Genomic DNA, 22,643 nt, shown 5'->3' with positions numbered 1-22,643 from the left:
CTTACCCTCCTGCTATCACTATGTCCAATTCTGTTCCTGAGGGGGTTATCTGACCGGGATTCCATATCCTGAGCTCTTAGCTGCACCAGTGCACACGCTCTGGTCTAGCCAGGACTGAAAGGCAGGACTAGGATCATGATAGTGGAGAGCCAGGAAGCCTCAAAGAACCAGAGAAATACTACACCCTGGTTGACTCATCCCTTCCTGTGTTTCTTCTATGAAGGGATGTCGTATTGTCTACAGATGGGTTGGGGGTCTCTGCTCCAGCCCCCTCATTCTCAACAATATGGTGTTTTTGTTTGTTTGCTGTTTGTTTGTGGGTCTTCTGGTGCCTATTACACAGGCTGGTATGCTTCTTCCATGTGGGCTTGTTGCTTCTCTGCTGAATAGCCACTTGTTTCACTTCAAGCCTTTAAGACCCCAGATGCTGTATCTTTTGATAGCCGGTCGCCATCAGCTTTCTTTGTCACATTTGCTTATGCACCCATTTTGTCTTCAGCAATCATGCTGAGAAGGTGAGCATCAGAGAATGCCAGGTTGTTAGAACAAAGTGTTCTTGCATTGAGCGAGGGCATGAACATAGGTGCTATTCCTTCATTGATGTTTCTGAGTTTGCGGTATGACTTCTAGGTCTGTGATTCACCTTGATTTTGTTCTTGTGCGTGGGGGTGAGGTAAACATCTTGCTTCATTTTTCTACAGGTGAATATCCATTGTTTCTAGCACAACTTTTTTTTTTATTGGGGGCTTGTACAACTCTTATCACAATCCATGCATACATCTCAAAACATTTGCATTCTAATTGAGCCCTTGGTATCAGCTCCTCATTTTCCCCTCCCTCCAACGCCCCCTCCCCCAGGGAAGGTGTTCTAGGTAGATCCTTGTGATAGGTTCCCCCTTTCTACCCCACCTTCCACTACCCTCCTGGTATTGCTTCTCTCATGATTGGTCCTGAGGGGTTTATCTGTTCTGGATTCCCTGTGTTTCCAGTTCTTATCTGTACCAGTGTACATGCTCTGGTCTAGCCAGATTTGTAAGGTAGAATTGGGATCATGATAGTGGTGGGGGAGAGGGGGGAGAGAAAGCATTTAGGAACTAGTGGAAAGTTATATGTTTCATCATTGCTATACTGCACCCTGGCTGGCTTGTCTCCTCCCCGAGATCCTTTGGTAAGGGATGTCCAGCTGCCTACAGATGGGCTTTGGATTTCCACTCCCCCTCATTCACTATGATGTGATGTTTGTTCTTTGATGCTTAATACCTCATCCCATCAATACCCCATGATCACACAGGCTGGTGTGCTTCTTCCATGTGGGCTTTGTTGCTTCTCAGCTAAATGGCTGCTTGTTTATCTTCAAGCCTTTAAGACCCCTGATGCTATTCTTTTGATAGCCAGACACTATCAGCTTTCTTCACCTCATTTGCTTATGTACCTGCTTTGTCTTCAGTAATCATGTCGGGAAGGTGAACATCATCAGCACTACTTTTTTTTAAACGTTTTATTAGGGGCTCATACAACTCTTATCACAATCCATACATATACATACATCAATTGTATAAAGCACATCCATACATTCCCTGCCCCAATCATTCTCAAAGCATTTGCTCTCCACTTAAGCCCTTTGCATCAGGTCCTCAGCACTACTTTTTAAAGAGAGTATCTACCCACCTCCCACTTGATCCTTTTGGGGGCTTTGTCAAAGATCAGTTGTCCATATGTTGATGGTTTTATTTCTGGGGGTTCTGTTCTTTTCTATTGGTCTGAGTATCTGTCATTATTCCAGTACCATGCTGATTTGACCACTGTGTATTGTAGGTGTTAAAATCAGGTAAGGTGAACCCTCCAACTTTGTTTTTCTTCTTGAGGAGTTTTCTGCTAATTCTAGGCTTCTTCTCACTCCATATGAAATAGGTGGTCAGTTCTTCCAATTCTCTCAAGAAGTTTGTTGGTATTTGAATCAGGATAGCCTTGAACATAAATAGTGGCTTAAGTAAGATTGACATCTTTACTCTATTGAGTCTTCCAATACATGAGCATGGGATATTCTTCCATTCGTGGAGGTCTCTTTTGGTTTCTTGTAGTAGGGTTCTAGAGTTTTCCTTATATAAGTCTTTTGGTTTTTTGGTTATATATCTCCCTAGATGTTTCCATTTGTTCTTGGCTATTGTGCAGGAGACTGCCTTCTTGGTCTCCTTTTCTGTGATCTTGTCCAATGTATATAGAAAAACCAATAGACTTTTCTGTTTGTTGGTCTGTATCCCACCACTCTTCCATATTCCTCTATGGCTGCTAGTACTCTATTGTGGAACTTTTGGGGTATTCCATGTATAGAATCATGTTGTCTGCAAACAGCTATACTTTAACCTCCTCTTCTCCCAGATGTATACCATTAATGTGCTTCTGTTGCCTTATATGTTAGCTAGGACCTCCAGTATGATGGTGCGTAGAAGTGAGGACAAAGGACATCCTTGTCTAGTCCCCTTTTCAGTGGGATTGTTTTAATCTTTTCTCCATTGACTATGATGTAGGCTGTTGGCTTTTCATAAATATCTTGTATTAACTTGAGGAATTTTTCTCCCATTCCTATCTTCTTGGGTGTCTTAATAATAAATGGGTGTTGGATGTTGTCACATGCTTTTTCTGCATCTATTGATATTATCATGTGATTCTTATCCTTTTTCTTATCAATGTGGTGACTAATATTGATGGATTTTTGGATGTTAAACCATCCCTGCATCCTTGGAATGAATCCTACCTGATCATGATGGATGACATGTTTTATATATTTTGTATTCTATTGGCCAATATTTTGTTAAGGATTTTTGCATCTATGTTCATTAAAGATATCGGTCTGTAGTCCTTTATTCCTGTGTGACCCTTGCCCTGTTTGAGTATCAAAGTTGTACTGGCTTTGTGGAATGAGTTTGGGAGTTGGCCATCTTTTGCTATGCTCTGGAATAATTTGTAGAGAATCTCTGTCAGCTCTTCCCTGAGTGGTTGGTAGAATTCTCTTGTGAACTCATCTGGTGCGGGAGCTTTTTTCACTGGTAGTTTCTTGATAACCAAATCTATTTCATCTTTTGCTATGGGTCTGTTGAGGTTTTTGACCTCCATCTGGGATAATCTAGAAAGGGATTATTTTTCCAGGTATTTGTCCATGTCTTCCACGTTGTTGAATTCATTAGAAAACAGGCTTTCATAGTACTTTGCGATTATCCTTTTAATCTCATTGGAGTCTGTTTTGATTTCCCCGGTTACATCCCTCATCCTGGCTATTGATGTTTTCTCCTTCCTTGCCTTGGTTGGGTTTGCCATTGTACTGTAAATTCTGTTGATCCTTTCAAAGAACTAGCTTTTGGCTGCATTGATTTTTTACATTGTTCTCTTCCCACTCATTTAACTCTGCCCTGATTTTTATTATTTCTTTTCTTTTGCTACTGGAGGGGTTGTTCTGTTGACTCTTGTTTTAGTAGCTGGAAATTTTGTGACAATATATCAGTCATAAGTCTCGCTTCCTTTTTCATATATGCATTAATCACTATCAAGCTTCCTCTGATTACTGATTTTGCTGTATCCCATAGGTTTTGGTATTTCCCTTATGCTATTCTCACTAGTTCCTATAAACTTCCTAATTTCCTCTCTAATCTGGGCCAGTAGGCATTTCTGTTGCAGAAGACTGTTATTCATCCTCCAGTTGTTTGCCCTTGTTTTTCTGGTCATCCTTTTATTGATCTCCAGTTTTATGACGTGATAGTCCAAGAAGGATGTTTGAGTGATCTCTATGTGTTTGAATTTACTCAGGCTCAACTATATCCCAGCATGTGATCTGTTTTCGAAAATGAGCCATGCACACTTAAAAAGAATGTGAATTTTTTTTCATTTGGATGGAGAATTCTATAACTGTCCATCAGGCCCTGTCACTTAATTGTAGTCTTTTGCTCTGTAGCCTCCTTTCCCTTTACTGAGCTTCTTTCCCATTGATCTGCCTTTGAGGACAGTGTATTAAAGTCATCTACTATAATTGTTGAGTCTCTGATTTCTTTTTTCATCTTTTGAATAGTGAGATAGTTAAGGTATATTGTGCCAACCTGGCTGTTAAACACATGTGGGATTAATTCAAATGCAGAGAGATAAATGGTTCGGTGAGCCTTACCTTTCTGGTTCTCAGGTCTCTTTCTCTTTGATGGTTGGACCAGGGAGCAGCTGCCTTAGCCAGTTCCCTGCTTCATCTGGCAAAGCTCACTTCCTGCGAGACATCCCTGAGGAGAAGCCACATGGACCTACCCTGATGCAACCCTGGGTGCTGGAGCAGCCATGTGGAGACCCCTGCCAGCACTGAGATGATTGCATGCTCACTGCTTAGGCTTTCCTCCTGCAATTCACGTCATTGCGTGTGTTTTGTGAGATTGAGGAGGACTTTGTAAATCGGTGTCAGACATATGGGCTAATGTTGGACTTGTGGACTTTGACAGCACTGGGTTGGGATGCTTCCTTAATGTATACTTACCCTTTATGTAAAACCCTCTTATACATATATGAGTTTCTGTGGATTTGTTTCCCTACTTTACCCAGATGAACACAAATAGTTTGATGAATTTCACAGGTCTCTCATTTGGCATGTTTATATTTATTATGCTTACTGGTTTTTGGTCTACTGATCCTTTGAGCATTATACAGGCCCATCCTTGTATCTTGGTATGGTTTGCACCTTGAGGTAATTTTGTTTTGTTTTGTTTTAGGATTGCAGCCCCTGCTTTTTAAAGTTGCCATTTTCCTGGTATATTTTCTGCCAGCCTTCTATTCGTAATCTATTTTTGTCTATGAGCTTAAGATGTGTCTCTTGCAGGCAACAGATTGATGGCTTGTGCTTTCTGAGCCAGTCTGCTAACCTCTGTCTTTTAATGGATGAGTTCAGACTGTTGACATTCAGTTATTACCACCATCTGTGGATTTATTACTGTCATCTCCTACCTTTTGTGTTGGTTTTTTTTCTATCTCCTTTCATACCAGTGTGCTGTGTTTAAGAGGGTCTTCATTCTTGCCTTCTTTTCCCTCGGAGGCAATGTTATCTTGGTAATTGGTGTTGGCACATTGACTTCTAGATGGAATTGAGCTTTATGAGGGTTTCCTGTTGTGCTTGGTGGTTGTTTGTCTTCTGACCACAGCGAGTCGGCAAGGATTTTCCGCAGGGTTTGAGTTTGTCTTCTGGGAAGACTTTTACCTCAGCATCTATCTTAATAGATAATTTAGTAGGGTAGAGGATTCTCAGGTTGGTGTTTTTGTTTTTCTTTCAGCTTTCAGAAGATGTTACTCCACTCTCTCCTCCTCTTATTGGTCTCTGCTGATAGGTCTGAGCATATTCTTCCCTTGGCACCATTGCATGTGACCACCTCATTTTCTTTTGTCTGCTCTTTTTTTTTTCTTTTTCCTTGAAGTTGGATAATTTAACTATTATATTCCTTAGTGAGTTTTTCCTGGGGTTTAGTCTAATTAGTGTCCTCTCTGATTCCTGTATGAATATCTGATTCTCATTCTTTAAGAAGGGGGAAATTTGATTCCAGGAATTCCCTTACTAATATAGCTATAGACCTCTTTGTGTGTTTTTTTCTGGAAGACCAATTAAATGAATATTGTTCCTCTTCATACCATCTGTCATTGATCTCGGGTTTTCTGCCACCACTTTGATTATCTTGTTTGACTGTCTTTCCCAGTTGTTGAAGTCTGCTGATTGTTCTCAAGATCCGTGGTATGATTCACCACCTCTTCTAGTCTATTGGTGAAGTTTGTGATCTTGTGTTTTGCTTCTGTTACCTCATTCATTAGTTCTTGTATTTCCCTTTGATGCATGGACTTCATCCCCTCTATCATGGACGTAATCTCCCCTGTCATTGTGTCCTTATTCTGCATTGCTTCTCTCATATCCTATATTACTCCAAGCAGCATTCTGAAGATTTCTTTTTGTAGCAAATCAACACCTGTTTCTTCTATGAGCATCGTTAGTATTGGGAGTTTTCCACTGTTATGTTTTGTTTTTCTTGTTTTCTCGTTGAGGGTGTTGAGATATGTTGCTAACTGCATGTCATTTTGGAAGAACTGGCCACCATGTTTCCAGAAGACCAGGGGGCCATGAGCTCTTTCTCTGTGTGACTGGTAACAGTGGGCTAGGGAACCACTTGTGGCCTATTATGGTGATGGGTCAGGCTGCTGTGTAAGTGAAATGCCACCGCAGCTCCGTGGCCAGAGACAGTGTGGGGCCTCAGAGGGTGTGCTGAGACCTGTACTGTAGGTATGCCATGGAGCTGGGTTGGAGCAGGTCTGTAGCGTCGGCATTGGCCGGGTCTTGTCTGGACTGTCTTCCCACAATTTGCAGTCTTTTAAATGCTCTCTGTGGAGCCGAAAATTGGTAGAGAGAACCTTTCTGTTAAATGCTGGTACCCATATTTTTGTTTTCATCATTTCTCGACAACACAGGTTACATTGTTTGTGGGTGCTGCATTTTCTCTCTTCCAGGAAATATCTGATACTTACAACTAATAACATACTATCAGGTACTATTTCTTTTGGTTTTATATAAGCATTAAGCATTTTATATATAACATTTCACTGAATCCTCACCAGTCATTCCCAGAGAGATTCTATACCTTTTACAGATACGGCATCTACATTAAAGAAAAGAAATAAGTTGTTTAAGCTTACATGCAATCTCCAGCTTTATCTCTATCACCACAACCATATTTTCCGAGTACTGTTCTTTCCTCTTTGATTCCAACTTATGAATTCCAATCGCCAAAAATTATCAATGAATCTTGATTGCATGTTTGATCAATTTCAGATTGAAGACACTGGTAGAATTCTTCAATATCTTCATCACTAGCTTTAGTGGTGGGTGTATAAATTTGAATCATAGTTGCATTGGTTGGATTTTCTTGAATGCAGATGGATATAATCATTTCAAAGGCAGCATTTTACTTCAAGATAAATCTTGACATTTCCTTTTTGACCACAAATACAACACCATTACTCTTGACTGTGTCGTTCCCAGCATCGTGTCATAAACCGTATGATATTCTGATTCAAAATGGCCCATATGAGCCCTTGTCCACTCACTAACACTTAGGATATAGATATTTATATGTTATAGTTCATTTTTTATGATTTCCTGTTTTCCTAGATTTAGGTGCATACTTTGTAACATTGTAAGTTCCACTTATTAACACATTTTTGCATCTGTTTCTTTTCATTTGTCATTCTCCATCAGCAAATAAAGGTCCTGAAAGCTTGACTCCCACAGGTTTTACTCCATTCATGGCATTATGGTCAACTCCACCTGGAGAAGGCAGCCCTTCCTCTGTCATATTTTGAGTGTCTCCTCACTTGGGAGGCTCATCGTCTGGCACTATTCCTGACAATGCTATATCTCTATTCATTAAGCTTTTAGTATCTGAGAATGTTTCGATGCTGTTCATATGGTTCTCCGCAGGTAATTCCTCCCTAGTGGACAGCTGATTCTTTCTTCATCGTCTGTTCTTAATCTGCAAGTGCCGCTGAGATGTTTGTACTTTGCTTGGCCCTGGGGGCATTTGAAACACCAGAGACATGACAGAGTTTCCAACATCACAACAAAACACAGACACTCAGTCTGACAAACTGACAGACAGTGGTGACAGACAAATTAGGCCCCAAACGAATGATGCACATGTTATACTTATAGCACTTAAGCCAGTGACTCAAACTACATGAAGCAAAAATTGACAGGACTGGAAGGAGAAAGGGTCGAAAATTCCACAAATACATTTTGGAAGTTCAACATTCCTGGCTTATAAATATAACAAGAAAAATGAAATTCAGAAAAGTTATAGGAAATTTCAGACAAATTATCAAGAATGTTGAGGCAGCTTTCTATTTTATTTAATAAATATCTGTCTCGCCGGTACTGCCCAATGTGCATCCTCTTCCTCAGCTTGTCTAACAGGCTAATTGATCCCTATGTTACCCAGCACCCATAGTCACTCTTTTTGAACACACTCCAGTTTGTCGATGGCACAAGCTAATTGTGGCCTATGAAAAGCTTATCCCATTCTTAATCAGGATACTGCATATGTCGATTACAAACAAAGTATGAATTGGTTCTTAGAGCAGCACAAAATCTTCCACTAACACTAAGTTCTTAGTGAACTAGAGAGGTGCTGATTGGAGCCAATTGAATCTTCACTGTCCATCAGCATGGGCTACTAAACTCCAGGGCAGTCAGACTCCATCTTGATAGACACACGATTTTCCTTCCATAGAATTATTTGTTGTGGCAAATATTTTATCCAAAGTTGGATATCAGTTTTCACTTCTCAGCATATAAAGGAGGTATATACTTTTTTCTTTCTGCACGTAGAATATTGTTTTATTATTGTTTTATTTGATCTTGATGCTTCAGTGTAATCAATGAAAGCTTAAAGAGACAAAGAGAAGGCAAAAGTCTTCACAGGAAGAATTGGCATGTTGCATCCCAAACCAAACCTAACTCATTGTCATCAAATCAATACTCAGAGCAACCCTGTAGGACAGCGTCAAACGCCAGTGTGGGCTTTGAAGATGATAACTCTTTACAGGAGTAGAAATCACTGTCCTTTTCCTGCAGAGTGGTTGGTAATTTGGAACTGCTGACTTTGGGGTTAGCAACCACTATGCCACAAGGACTCCTTGATCAGTAATGAATTTTTCTCCTAAATTTTTGAAGGCCTCTCATATTTTACAAGGAAACAAAAGTACCGGTCAAAATCACAATTACCTTTGACCACAAAGTTGAAATGCTCTCTAACCAAGATATGTTTGAAATAGATTGGTGAACCAGAATTGATAATATGGCACTATTTTTAAAAACTAAGCCTGCTCTTTTTACAAATGTTTATTTTCTTATTATTTATGTATTAATTGGATTAATATTTAATTTTGCCACAGTTCTAATCGAATTTTTTGTTTTCATTTTTCAAAATCAAAAAGTTAAATGTTCTTTTGAGAAAATGCATTAAAATAAAACTTTTGGAGATTAGTAAGTGGGTGAACCCTCTTTAAAATAATGGGATTCTATGCTCGGATCTTCCCCCTCTCTTAACTATCTTTTGTGTCACCCACCACAGAGAGAGGAGCTGAAATACAAATTTAATTAGCTCCCTCACTTTATAGGGGGAATGAATGTATAGGTGGGTTTGAATGACTTTCATAAGTGCTTGGGGATAGAGGCAGCTTCGAGGATACAAATCACTTTCTTCTTCCAAATCACTGGTAGAGAGTTTCATTGTCCCGGTAAATGTGAGACGAGAGAGTTCTCTAGTCTGCTGTCATTTGAGAAAACAACATTGAGGAGTTGAAAGTGACAGGAAGTAAGCTTTCCCCCCACCGGAATCCAAAGCATACTTTCCACTGAAATGACACAGGCTAGCAATAAAAATTGATGCATTTGAATTGTGATGTTGGAGAAGAATACTAAATAGCCCATAGACTCTGAATAATGGGCAAATCAGTATTCAAAGAAATAAAACCGGTATGCCCATTAGAAGAAAGCATGGCGAGATATTGGCTTGCTTACTTTGGACACGCAATTAGGAAGGACCCATCCATAGGAAAGGACATCACGTTTAGGTAAGTAGAGGGTCAGCAGAAATGAGGGAAACCATCCATCTTCTGTGGAGGGCTGGATACAATAGCTATGAAAATTGACTCAAACACATCAATGAGCAGGAAGAGGTGCAGGACTGAGCAACATCTCATTCTATTATACAAGGGCACTGTGAGTCAGAATTGACTTACAGTGAACCAACAACAATCAGTAGAAAATTTGGGGAAGATGATGGGGTAAATTCTCACAATCCTCGCCCATAAAGCAGTGCTACAGGTACATTTCTCTGCAGCTGTCCCTGTGCCCTCTCCCCACAAACAGGCACCTTTGTTGTTTTACTGTCACTGGGATCACATTGCACAGCAATGAGCATTACAACTGAAGGAGGATCCAGGGTGCAATAAGCTATTCATAAGCATCATTTTAATTGCCACATAATAGTCCATTTAAGAGGATTTCTCATAGTTTGCTTCACCTTGCTTCTATTTTGGCCCAGCTAGCTGAAAGAGAACCATTCAAATAACGAGAGCAGAAGTATACAGAATAGAAATAAATATTCATAGCAAATTGAAACACGAAAATACTCCCAGCAGGCCTATCAGGGCATTGAGGTTGTGGGTCACCTGTGTTTCTTCCGTTCTATTTTCCTTTGTGGAACAAACAGTAATGAGAACACCTATTTTATTGAGTATCTACCCATGTATTTCCTCATGTACGCCTCACAAGGGTTATCCAAGGTCACTGCTCTGTCTTCATTTTGCAATAAGGAAATTGAGACACAGAAACCTTGGCAGGCCACCCACTGGTGAGGCGGACAGAATCTGTACCTGTGAGAAATTGTGTCTGAGGAGAAAGCTTCCATTCTGAACCCCCATACTGTTTATCCCAAGTTTCTTATGAGTATGTGGTTTTAGTATAATAAAAAAGCTCTCATGGATTGTAGACTACAGTCATCTCCGTCCTGGTGTAAGGTTGGTGGAGGGGTTGAAAAAGAATTCTGCCTGCATCTCAGAACCACTTATAAAGTCATCCCTCTAAAAAGCCCCATAAGTCACGTCGGAAATGTTTACCATTCTAATGGGTTTCAGGTTTCTCTGAAATTGATTAAATATAGAAGTTTAAAAAACTATCAAGAACACCCTACTAATGGCTGTTACATGAATGAAGTCTGGATTCCAACTAGATGAAAACTGACTGTGCTAAAAGTAGTCTCTTCTGTAATTAAATGAAAACTGTGCCGTGCAGTTTAATTAGTCAGTAATAACTTATTTTAAGTGGTAACAGTCAGCCCTGGTGTGGCTCATTAAGGGGAGCCTGGCAGGCCCTGCCTTTGCCCACGGCAATGATAATGGGGCATCTCCTGCTCTAATTTGGAGCTGCAGAAAAGGAGACTCATCCCTTCTAGCCCAGATGGACACGATATCCAGTCCCCTCATTACTTCCTTCAGAAGACATGTGAGATGCTTTAAGTCCCAAGGATCCTCACTCCCAAAACACTGTGACCTCAGACCAGGATGCCCAGTCACTGTTGCTGCACGCGGCGCAGCAGGGGCCTTGGGAAGTCAGCAAACACCGTCACAGTCACTTGGTAGATTTTACTTAGTTTCTAATGCAGACGAACAAATCTGAAAAGCTATGTGTCGGAAAAGCTATTTTTAAAGAGGAATTCTCCACCCCAAAATTTTCCCCAAACTCTCTAGTATCTGAAAATACTCATGCTGTAGGGTACTTTTTTAAAGGAATGGTAATTTAGTTTTCTTTGTCACTGTTTTTTCACTTATTATTATTATTATAAAAGCAATGCATGTACATCATAAGAATCTCAGGAAGTATGGAAAAAATCATCAAGAAGCAAGGGGGGGAAGTCCGTCCACCATCCCTTCTGATCGTTATTAGCCAGAAAGGCAGAGCTTTTATACAGACAGGGCTTCTATACAATCTCAGTTTTGGACACTCAGGGGCAGGGCTACCCTGTCCTCTTGGGTCGCTGTGAGCTGAGCAGTCGGCATCAACTTGATGACAGCGCATTTGGTTTTGTTAACCAGGTAACAATCCGCCGAGTACTCTTTCATGTAGCCATTACCATTATGTATTCAGAGATCATTGTTTGCACAATTGAGTATTCTACAAGAAAGACCCTGTAGGGGAAAAAAATCAATTTTGAATTTCATTACAAACGTGAACCTGGAGACCTGATGGCCATTCTTTGCACTCTGAGCATCTCTGACAGTGAGCTCTTGTGGCACCTGCTGCCCGCATCCTTTGTCAAAGGGAGGCCTCTGCCAAGGGGTCAGGGCCTATTTCTACTTTGGAAATAATTATTCAAAACAATAAAGGAGGAGAGAAAGTTGACCAGATTTACCCAGCAGAACAAGGTGCTGACTGTCCTTCAAAGAGTCAGTTTGCAGGCGTGTGCTCAACACAGGGCAGCCGTCGCCCAGATCTGATGGGAGGAGCAGAGGTTGTGAGGATTCAAAGAGGAAGTGCAACCTGAAGTCAAGGTGCTACTGTATCGACAAGTCACGGGACTTAGGGCCGTAGAAATTGAAATTTGCAGGTAAATAAAGGATTGTCCTAGAGTAAAAACACACCCTTGAAAGGAGCTGTGGGACTGGAAGTTCAGAGATGGCCCAGATGAGGAGGGCATCCAAATTCACAGAGGGAAGATGACCACTCGACCAGGCACTAAAGAAGCCAGCATTGTTACAAAGCTGAAGCAAGAACTAAAACTGCAACATGAAGACTGTCTGAAAGACAGGCAGGGCAGTTGCAGGAGGTATAGCTGAGGAGTGGAATTTAGTGGGAACTGATGGCTATGATGTACAGGTGGGGTTACATGATTGAGGAGGGCACATAACTCTAAATATGCCTCTCTTCAGTTCCATACAGGATGGTCACAGGGCAGATTTTCCCGAGACCCTCCTATTAAAATTGCTTTCTCAAGCATGTCTCTCCCTGGGGGTCCATTGTAAAGATGTATTGATAGTGCTATGTGTCAACTCCTTCAGACATAAGCTATTGAATCCTACACCCGGTGACTATAAAGTACAGAATCCTGGGAATCAGCTGTGAAACTCTGCATCTGCCAGACCACAGGAAAAAGTAAGGCTTCCTTCAGGGCAGATAGTTAGACCTGCACAAAGGTTAGAGAAGCTGCAGTAGAGAAAGGAAATTTTTTAATCCAGCATGATTCACACTAAAAGAAAATTTTTTTGATAGTTACTACTGGTGGGAAGGGAAATTACAGGCTAGGCAAGTTTTAACTTGGGTGAAGGGAAAGGCAACATATAATATGAGAGAGGTCAACAAATATGATGGAGGGAGGGGAAGTTTGCAAGAGTTAAAGGTAACAACGGCAAATACTCGTATGCACACAATCCTGCAATAGCACTGACCTACCGGTAGATGCATGAATAGACTGAACGAGTGTGGGAGAGAAAATAAGAGTATGTTCATGAATGCAGGTTTCACTGAGGCTATATGTACATGTGAATTTACCTTCACTATAAATATATCCAAAAACAAACTCACTGCTGTTGAGTCACTACCGACTCGTAGCGACCCTATAGGTCAGGCTACAACTGACAGAGAGCACTGTAAAGTCAATTTTGTCAGATGTTGTTAGGTGAAAATGTAACACCTTACCATTTGATCTCCCTTTTGATTCATTTAGATTTTTTCAATTTTTATTATTTTCTGCTTTCTTTGCTATTGAGGTCTTTCTGTGTTCTGTCTAGTCACTGTTGTTGGGTCTTGTGTGTTTGTTTATTTCCTGTTTGTGTTTTGTATGATTTCTGAATATGAGATCCAGGACCAGTAGATCTATGGAGACAAGAACTGGATTGAAAATGTCCCAGAGGCCTAGCAGAGAAGGATGGGGGGGAATGGGAAATTAACAAGGAGCACAAGAAGAAAATAATCTGAAATTGAATGTGGTGGTGATAGCACAAATCTTCATATGACTGAATGATTAAATTTTATGATTTATGAAGTATCTGCCAATAAAACTTTTTTAAAATTTAAGACATTTTCTGAAAAATTATCCTGCATGGAAAAGCTTTGATGGTCTTCAGCTCCATGCAACGCCATTCTTTAGCACAAGGAGGCCAAGTTTGCCATAAAGGAACTTGAACAGTCTTTGAAACCAAACAAGGATCCAAATCCTGTACAATCCTGGCTTAATGAACTGTGTTAGCCCAGGTTGACCAGAGAAACAAATCTAGTGAAACTCATAAGAAAACGTTTTATATCAAGAAGCTTTATGTATCAGGAAAACATCCAAGCCCCGTCCAACTCAAGTCTATAAGTCCTTTACTAACTAGTTCATTAGTTCCTCTTCAGACTCACTGTCACAAGTAATGATGCAGAATGCAGAAATATCACAGGCTGGTGGGTACCAGGTCTTGTAGATCTAATGGCACTGGACACATCTCCAGGTCTCTGGCTGCCATCAGGGTCAGCCAGCAGGAAGGTGAAGGCAGAGAGAGAGGGAGGTTTCCCGGGCCCTCCTTATCAGAGAGCAACGCCCACAAGGAGGTACTATCAGGCTGTGACCAGGTTGACAGACTAGACTCCAACCCTACACGTTTATATATCAAGTTGACATGAAATTATGTAACTGCCACATGAACCATCTAGTCTCAGGTTTCTTCTTGCACAGAATAGGAACAACTAGTATAAATAATCAACTAAGTTTACCTCCTCCTATGAAGCTCTTGAGGGGGAAGGGGCACCTTGGTTGAGTAGGAGCTATAGGTTGGGTTCAACAGTTCGAAACCGCCATGAGCGGTGGTTGGTCTCAACCTTCCTAATGCCGTGACTCTTTCATACAGTTCCTCACATTGTGGTGACCCCCAACCATAACATTATTTTCATTGCTACTTCATCACTGTCATTTTCCTACTGCTATGAATTGTCATGTAAATATCTGATATGCAGGATGTATTTTCATTGTTGCAAATTGAGCATAATTAAACATAATTAAAGCATAGTGATTAATCACAGGACCATAAGTAATTATAGACTGTGAAATATTTATGTGTTTTCCGATGGTCTTGGGCGACACCCATGAAAGGGTTGTTCGACTCACCAAACGGGTCGCAACCCACAGGTTGAGAACGCTGCCGTGAAGAGTTCCAGTCTTAGAAACCCACGGAGGACATTCTACCCTGTCGTGTAGGCTTGCTGTGAGTCAGAATTGACTCGGAGACAGGGAGTTGGTTTGAGGAGCCTCGGAGGAGTCCTGCCGGCATAGTGGGTTACAGGCTGAACTACTAAACCCAAGGTCAGCAGCTAGACTCCCCTAGTCTGCTTCATGGGAGAAAGAGGACTGACTGCTCCCTTAAAGACTTGCAGCCTTGGAAACCCAAAGATGTTTTCCTTTGTCCTATGGGACACTAAGTAGCCCTGGTGGCATAGAGGTTACACAATGGGCTGCTAACCACAAGGTCAGCAGTTCCAAGCCACCAACCACTTCGTGGAAACCCACAGGGGATGTTCTGCCCTTCAGGGTTGCTGTGAATTGGAATCAACTCAATTGCAGTGCATTTGGTTTGGCATTGTGGAGTCACTATGACTCAGAATTCACCCAATGGCAGTGGTTTGTGATTTAATAGCAACTCAGCAGAGGCTCTTCTTTCTAAAATGTGTGCCTGGTGTCCCCACTTGAAACTGTATAGTGGAATTTTGCTTGAGTGATCGATCTGCTCTTGGTCTTTCTGATGGTAACTGTTTTCTTGTGGAGAATATCATAGTTAATCTGCTTCAAAACTTGTACCGCTGAATAGCCTCTAGAAGCTTTTCAACCATGAGTGACATTGAATGAGACTAGGATAAGTGCAAATACAATTAGAAACTGCATGGGTCAATTCCCCAGGTGAAAATGGGGAAAGAGTTCCCCTCCTCCATAACTTTATCTGGATTTTACATTGGATACTTGTACTGTGCCAGCAGCCCGCAAATTCTGATCATCCCATTTATGGATAATGTACCCTGTCAACCTGTTATATCATGGCCAACAAATGAAGGCAGATTTGGCATGGTACCCACGAACAGGAAAGTTATGGGTGGATCCTGCAATGAGAGATTCCGCAGGGATGTAGTGAGCCTTTGCGAGATCCTGATGCATGTGCGAGATGGGATTCTGGGCAGGTCTGCAGGCAAGCAACACACATTCCAAGCAGCATGGCAGGCTGCCATCTCAGAGCAGGTGACCTCATGTTTGCGCATGCATCTTTAAGATGAAAATCCAAGGGCAAGAGGTTTGGTTCCCAGGCATTGGGTACACTGCCCTTCTGTGAGAGGGATATTGTGTTCCTAGCAAAGCGGTGAACCCTAGTTTCCCCATTCTGACTTATCATTTACTTTAAAAGGTGTGTAACTAAAAATGTATGTCTGCTCTGAGGACACTTCCTTGAGCAGAGCCAATTTGAACCCAGGCAAATTCTTAATTGTTGTTTCCATTGTTAAATTGTAAATTAGGTGAGGATTTATGTTGCAGATCATCAAGTTTATATTCAACAATTTCAATCACCAGTCAAATCGCCCAATATTTCACTCTTCACCCACTTCTTACTTTCTCTTCTCCCCATTGTGGACTATCTTCTATTGCACCCAAGTTAATACCCATCTATGGTCTAGAACATTGCTTTCTCATCCCTCCCTGTCCCATCCCCACCCACCCACCCCAGCTTGACAGTCTCCAAAATCTATTCCCTTTGTTATAAAAGTGTTTATCCTGTTTTTTATATATACATCCCTTACAATAGTGGCCAGACAAATTTGTAAAGACACGGTTTGTACCAGACCTCAATGTCTTTGTCTTTCTTTTTAAAAAAAATAGTATATAAATATTACTCTAGATAATTCACTACCTTTATATTCCTGGAAGGAGATTAGAATAAATTTAGGTAGCACAAGCCTATCTCTTGGCCAGGAGAATTAGAAAAGTCAACAAATGTCTCTATAAAATATTGATATACTGATTATATCCCCTTACCTACAGAATGGTTAAGATTTCTCTGTCTTTGCTATCTCTTTAGCAGATTGCCACTCTGATAACACTTATTCAATAAAAAATTTAAAAAACCTTTCCTTTCTCATCTGTTCTTTGTAAAGACAGGTTTTCAGGTTGGGAGTAGATTTCACAACTCACAACTTTTCCCCAGTGTCAGCTTAAATGCTTTCTTCCGCCTCAGAATTCATTCTGAGCACTGTGGAAACTGTCGCTCTGAGAATAAACCAGATGATATAGCATGTTCTTAAATCTGTCTCTCCTCATTTTTTCCTGTCTCCTAGTCAGATACAGAGTTTTGGGATAAGATGCAAGCAGAATGGGAAGAAATGGCTCGAAGGAATTGGATATCTGAGAACCAAGAAGCCCAGAATCAAGTTACGATCTCAGCTAGCGAGAAGGTAACCACTGATGTGTTATAAATGCTGATCGGCTTGCTGAATTCTTCAAGATCATATTTAATGGATGAGGCACCAGCTCTCTTATCAAAAAAATCCAAGAATTAAACAAATAACTGAACGTCCATCTGCCCTAGGAGACATTCAGATACAACAATATAATCATCTGATAATTGACAGCAGGCAAGCTAGAATGAAATGATCCCATTTTTGTCAGTGTTGGTTCCATCCGTCATCCAGCTCTGGGAATCCTAAGCCCTCCAGCCAGTTACTGAACTACCTGACATTGAGGCTGAGTTATAACAAGAACTGAGCTAACCCCACGATGCTTTTGCCAGTCTGTCACCTGAGTCATGCCTACGTGCTGACAGCAGAAGTGGTATGAACAGACAGAGCAATGGTGTGGAGGCACAGGGTTCTATTTCAAAAGTGACCATTATACAGCTGGTAGAGATTCATGTAAAAGATGCCCTTCACACAACCAGGCCAAGTCCCAATAGGATTCCTCAGAGATATCCCCCTGACAGAACCCCCAGCAAAGGTATAAGCACTGTGGACAACCAGTCAATTGCCCAAAAAGTCCTAGTTTCTCCAATGTAGCGGTTCTCAACCTGCGGGTCGAGACCCCTTTTGGGGTCAAACGACCTTTTCACAGGTGTCGCCCAATTCATAACAGTAACAAAATGACAGTGATGAAGTAGCAACGGAAAGAATTTCATGGTTGCGGGCAGTCCCCACCACATGAGGAGCTGTATGAAAGGGTCGCGGCCTGAGGAAGGTTGAGAACCACTGCTCTAGTATTCTTTTTTAAATGCTTGAGTTCCATATTTCAAAGCATTGTTACTTGAAGAATAAGTAAACTCTACTAGAAATATACAAAGATGTGGAATTTGCTTTAAATATACATATAAGGAAGAAGATGCAAATATGTTTATTTGTGGGATGTGTGAGGTGAGAGAGAGAGAGAGAGAGAGAGAGAGATGAACTCTTTTTTTTTTGAGAGATGAACTCTTAATAATATTCAATTCCACATAACTCCAAAGCTTTTTAGTTCAACTCAACAAACATTTTTTGTTTAGTCTGTACAGATATGTTCCTAGGTCATGAACTTCTGATTTACATACAACTTATAGTTGCACACCAACTATCCCCCCCTCCTGATCCCCTTAAACCCTAAAAATCAAGCTAAGTGAGAAGATACAGAACTTTGATCAGGGTTGTCAGACTGGGCTGCAGTGTACACGCCGGAGGCTTGGTGGATTACAAACCCTTAGCCTCTCACTCCCTGCCCACGTGCCCCATGACCACCCACAAGCTGCTCAGACCTGACACCTTTCAATACAGAGCTTTGTCTGTCTAAACACCTGAGGAGAATGAAGGCCTCCTCTCGGCTCCATTTTAAAACTTCAGTAAGATCACAAAATGACCAGCTCCTTTGCACCTATTAAATTAGGAAAGCGGTATGATAATCTATGCTGAAAAGGTAGAAACAAATATTGCCTCCCTGATACTTCTGTTGAGAGATAAATTGGTATAGACTTTCTCAAAAACAACTCAGCTACATGGATAAATGGTCTCAAAAACAGCTCATATGATATCTTAGTCTAACACATCATTGTAAAACCCTATGCTAAGGTATAAATAAACACAGACAAAAATCTGTGCCTACAGCTTTTAGGGTAGCTGCATTTAAGGGAATTTTTTAAATAGCTATAACCTAAATATCTATTAAGAAGGAGTGATTAAATAAATGCCACCGTATCCTTAAGAATCATTTTATTAACCTAGGAGAATGCTCACCATATAAACTGACTGGGACCCATCACTTGAAAAGATTGTAAAGCTTCCTATGGAAAAGAAAGAGCTCCCAGATAAGCAAAACACTACCAAAACAACAAACAAAGTAGGAAGCCTCACACACGTTGATCTCAAAACCTACCACTCAGCCACAGTATTCAAAACAGCTAGTGTTGTTACAATGACAGACAGAGAATAATGGAACAGACTTGAGAACCCAGAAGTAGCCCCATCTACCAATGGATCTTTGACCAAGACCCGAAAGCCATTCAAAGGGGTATGTTAGTCCAGGTTGACTAGAGAAACAAATCAAGAGACACTCATATGTCTCTTGAAATAAGAGCCAAGGCAAGAATAAATGCATGCATACTCATAGTCCCCAAAGCACTATTCACAATAGCAAATGGCTTCACTGCCTGTGCCAATGGCTGACTAAAGAAACCACGACACGTGCATATGATGAGCTACTCTACAACGTTCCGGACTCCGTGAAACACCTCGGAACGTGGCTGAACACAGAGGACATTGTGCTGAGTAAAATAAGGCAATCACAAGAGGACAAATATTGCATGAGACTATAATTATTAAAATTCAAGAAAAGGTTTTCACACACCAAAGGAAGTACACTTTGATGGCTATGACAGGGGAGGGGCGGGGGATAGGGAAGGTAAATCACTAGCCAAAGCGTAGAGACATCTTAACTTTGGTGAAGATGAAGAGGCATTAGGGTTGTTTTGTTTTACCAAGTGGGACTTAAGACACAAAATTGCATATGTACCAAGAGCCTATTTAATGTAAACATTCATAAAAAGAATAGTAGGATAGAATCGGTGCATTCTGTATTGAAGAAATAAAGAGAGAATATATAACTTTAATACATGCATCGTCAATAGGGCAGCATCAGCACCGTGCAGCAAAAGTTGTTTTTTTCTGGGGACAGATAAAAAATTCAGAAATTAGAATAGCTTATGGTATTCTAAAGGATCCCAGTGCATGAAAATTTTATAGTATATCTATGGTATTAAAGTTTCCAAAGCAGGGAAAGTAGTTGGGAGCACTTAGGAAAAACAAATCTAGTCACCTTGTGAAGGACAATGAATTTCTTTAAGTGTGAAAAATAAAATACATTCACTCTTCTGTATTTTAAATACTTAGGGGTGGAGACCATAAAAAAACAAAACTGCGAAACATCAGCAGAGATTCCAGCCTGTGGTATTATGGGTAACCACTGGTCGCTTTTCATTCATCAGTACCATGAGAATGCATCCATCATAAGGAAGGACCGAGACATCATTTTCCAAGGGGAATGTTCTGAGTGTAAGAATCAAGAGATAAATCCATAAATGGATCATGTATTGGCTGTTCTCTGTGTTGTAGGGCTATTACTTTCACACTGAAAACCCCTTCAAGGACTGGCCTGGCGCATTTGAAGAAGGCTTAAAAAGGCTGAAGGAAGGCGACCTGCCAGTCACCATCTTGTTCATGGAGGCAGCCATTCTTCAGGACCCTGGAGATGCCGAGGTGCACTCCCCTTTATTGTGGGGGCTCAGCAGTGGCTACATGTGCTAATGGGCGGGGGCGGATGTCTCAGAGGCACTAAGGATGATGCAGATCTCAGCTGCAGGGTGGAGAGGGAGGGGCGAGGGGGAGGAGAAGCAATAATAACCTTGAGTGTTTTCGTCAAGTACAAATTCCCAAAGAGATTTACCTAGTTCAGGATGACTTTTGTTTGAAATAGGTCATAAATAGGTCTTTATTTTCCAACCAAACCCCACAGTGTCCAAAAACTGAGGGCGGGGACAAAAGGGAACTATGTCATTTGCCAAACTGGAAGCTCCTCGGTGGTTTTCAGGGGGCCATCTCCTGTCTTGTCTGGGGCATTTATTGAGTACAAGAATGCCAACCACTGGCTTACAAAATTTAAGGGCTGGAAAAATTAAAAAATGTCAAAGACCCGTGTGTGGTGTCTCTGGGAAGCCAAGTGAATCCATCATTGCAGGGGTGTGGGAAGTGCTGTGTCAGCTGTACTGGACGATGGGAGAGTAGACCTCCCGTCCAGCCTTCCCCTAGAAGAGATTCCAGTGCTGGCCTTTGAAAAATGAGGGGAGGCAGGAAAACAAACCACAGAAAAAAGCCGCTTTGGTTTCTGCTTGGGGGGGGAGGGGGCGGGTGTGGAAGTCTCAAGGGAGTGGAGTGGTTCTTAGAAAGGAATGGGAGGCAGAGGGATGTGCAGTCCAGGGGAGAAGAGAAAGGAGGAAGCAGGAGAGGAGGCAAGAGTTTGAATGTCATCCTGTAGGAACTGCTAGAGGACTCTCGTTAGAGATAGACATGATCAACCCAGGGCTAGGAGGGTACCCAGGTGGTTCCTTGAAATGCTATCTTAGGGAAAACGTCATTCCGCCTAACATAAGATCGAAACCCGCTGCCTTGGAGGGGATTCCAATTCATAGAGTAGAACTTCTCCTTTGGGTTTCTGGGACTTTACAGGAGACTCGCCTTTCTCCCTTGGACAGTCAAACAGCTGACCTTGCAATTAGCAGCCCCCCCCCCATAATAAGATCCAAACCTCCAAATTCACTGCCATTGAGTCAGTTCTGATTTATAATGACACTATAGGACAAGGTAGAACTGCTCCTGTGAATTTCCAAGACTGTAACTCTATAGGAGTGGAAAACCCTGTCTTTCTCCTGCAGAGCAGCTGGTGGTTTTGAACTGCTGACTTTGCGGGTATAGGGATCATCTTATAAAGGATGTTTCCAGAGGAATTTGAGAAGGCAATATAAAATAGTGGTTAAGCCTCTTAGAGTCTAGACTCTGCTATCCCCTAATTGTGGGTTCAAATTCTTCCTCTTGGTTTGTGGCCTCTGTGTTATTCAAACCATCTAAGCTTCCCTTTCGTCATCCATTCAATGGAGGTTGTGATAACAGTGACTATCTCATGGGCATCATGAGGGCTAAATTAGTTCAGACAAATAATGTGCACAGCTTATTGGATGGTACTGAGTACTAAAGATCCTGAAGGTATTAACCTTCATTATGATTGTGGGTAAAGAGTCCAGGTGGCATAATGGTTATGCTTTGGGCTGCTAAACACCAGCCACAATGCAGGAGAAAGATGGGGCTTTCTGCTCTCAAAGAGTTACAGTCCTGGAAACCCACAAGGACATTCTACTGTGCCCTCTAGGGTCACTTTGAGTCAGTACAGATGAGATAGCAGTGAATTGGGAAGTTGGGAGTATCATTGTTGCTTGACGCTCTGATGGCATGGTGGATTATGCATTGGGCTGCCAACCGGAAGTTCCCCAGTTCAAACCATCAGCTGCTCCATTGGAGAAAGATGAGACTTTCTACTGCCCTAAAGATTTAAAGTCTCAAAACCCCACAAGAACCTGTAGTGTCTCTCTGCCCTGTCGGGTCGCTATGAGTTGGCATCGACTTGATAGCAGTTGAGTTTGGAATCATTGTTGGTGAAGGAACTGGGGTAATGAAAATGGTTAAGGAGTCTGGACACCCCCAGGGGCTCCCCTAAAGATTATCCCCAAGGAAACCCTCCTGGGAAGTTCTGCTCTGCCCCATGGAGACACTTAGAGTCCAAGTAGACTCAGTGAAAAGAAAGCAATGAGGACCATTTGTACTGGTTACCCTTACTTTGTCAAGAAGGAGTCCAAGTCCTGGTTAAAGCCCCTCAGAGTTTGTTAGTCAAATGGTTTACAGAGAAATGAGGTTGGACTGAGAGATGGAATCCTAAAGAAAAGTTGTACCTAAAAAAAAAAGATATATGGATCATTAGAAAAGAAAAAGCACCTGACCCCAATCCTGCCTTTCA

At 41.5% G+C, this 22,643-nt stretch overlaps 1 protein-coding gene across 4 annotated transcripts in view; it reads left to right on the top strand.

The window, feature by feature from the left end:
• Nucleotides 1-22,643, top strand: part of PEX5L (peroxisomal biogenesis factor 5 like) — a 213,064-nt gene that overhangs the window by 178,643 nt on the left and 11,778 nt on the right. For all 4 annotated transcript variants that reach the window (XM_075555606.1, XM_075555604.1, XM_075555605.1 and 1 more), the window contains 2 exons: nucleotides 16,907-17,023; nucleotides 20,195-20,338. In XM_075555606.1, the coding sequence (XP_075411721.1) occupies nucleotides 16,907-17,023; nucleotides 20,195-20,338 (261 nt within the window). The remainder of the gene's footprint in view (nucleotides 1-16,906; nucleotides 17,024-20,194; nucleotides 20,339-22,643) is intronic.

Source organism: Tenrec ecaudatus, chromosome 8, assembly GCF_050624435.1.
Source record: "Tenrec ecaudatus isolate mTenEca1 chromosome 8, mTenEca1.hap1, whole genome shotgun sequence".
In the NCBI taxonomy this organism is placed as follows: Eukaryota; Metazoa; Chordata; class Mammalia; order Afrosoricida; family Tenrecidae; genus Tenrec; species Tenrec ecaudatus.
The sequence above is the reverse complement of the archived record's forward strand: the minus strand, read 5'-3'. Positions and strand labels throughout refer to the sequence as shown.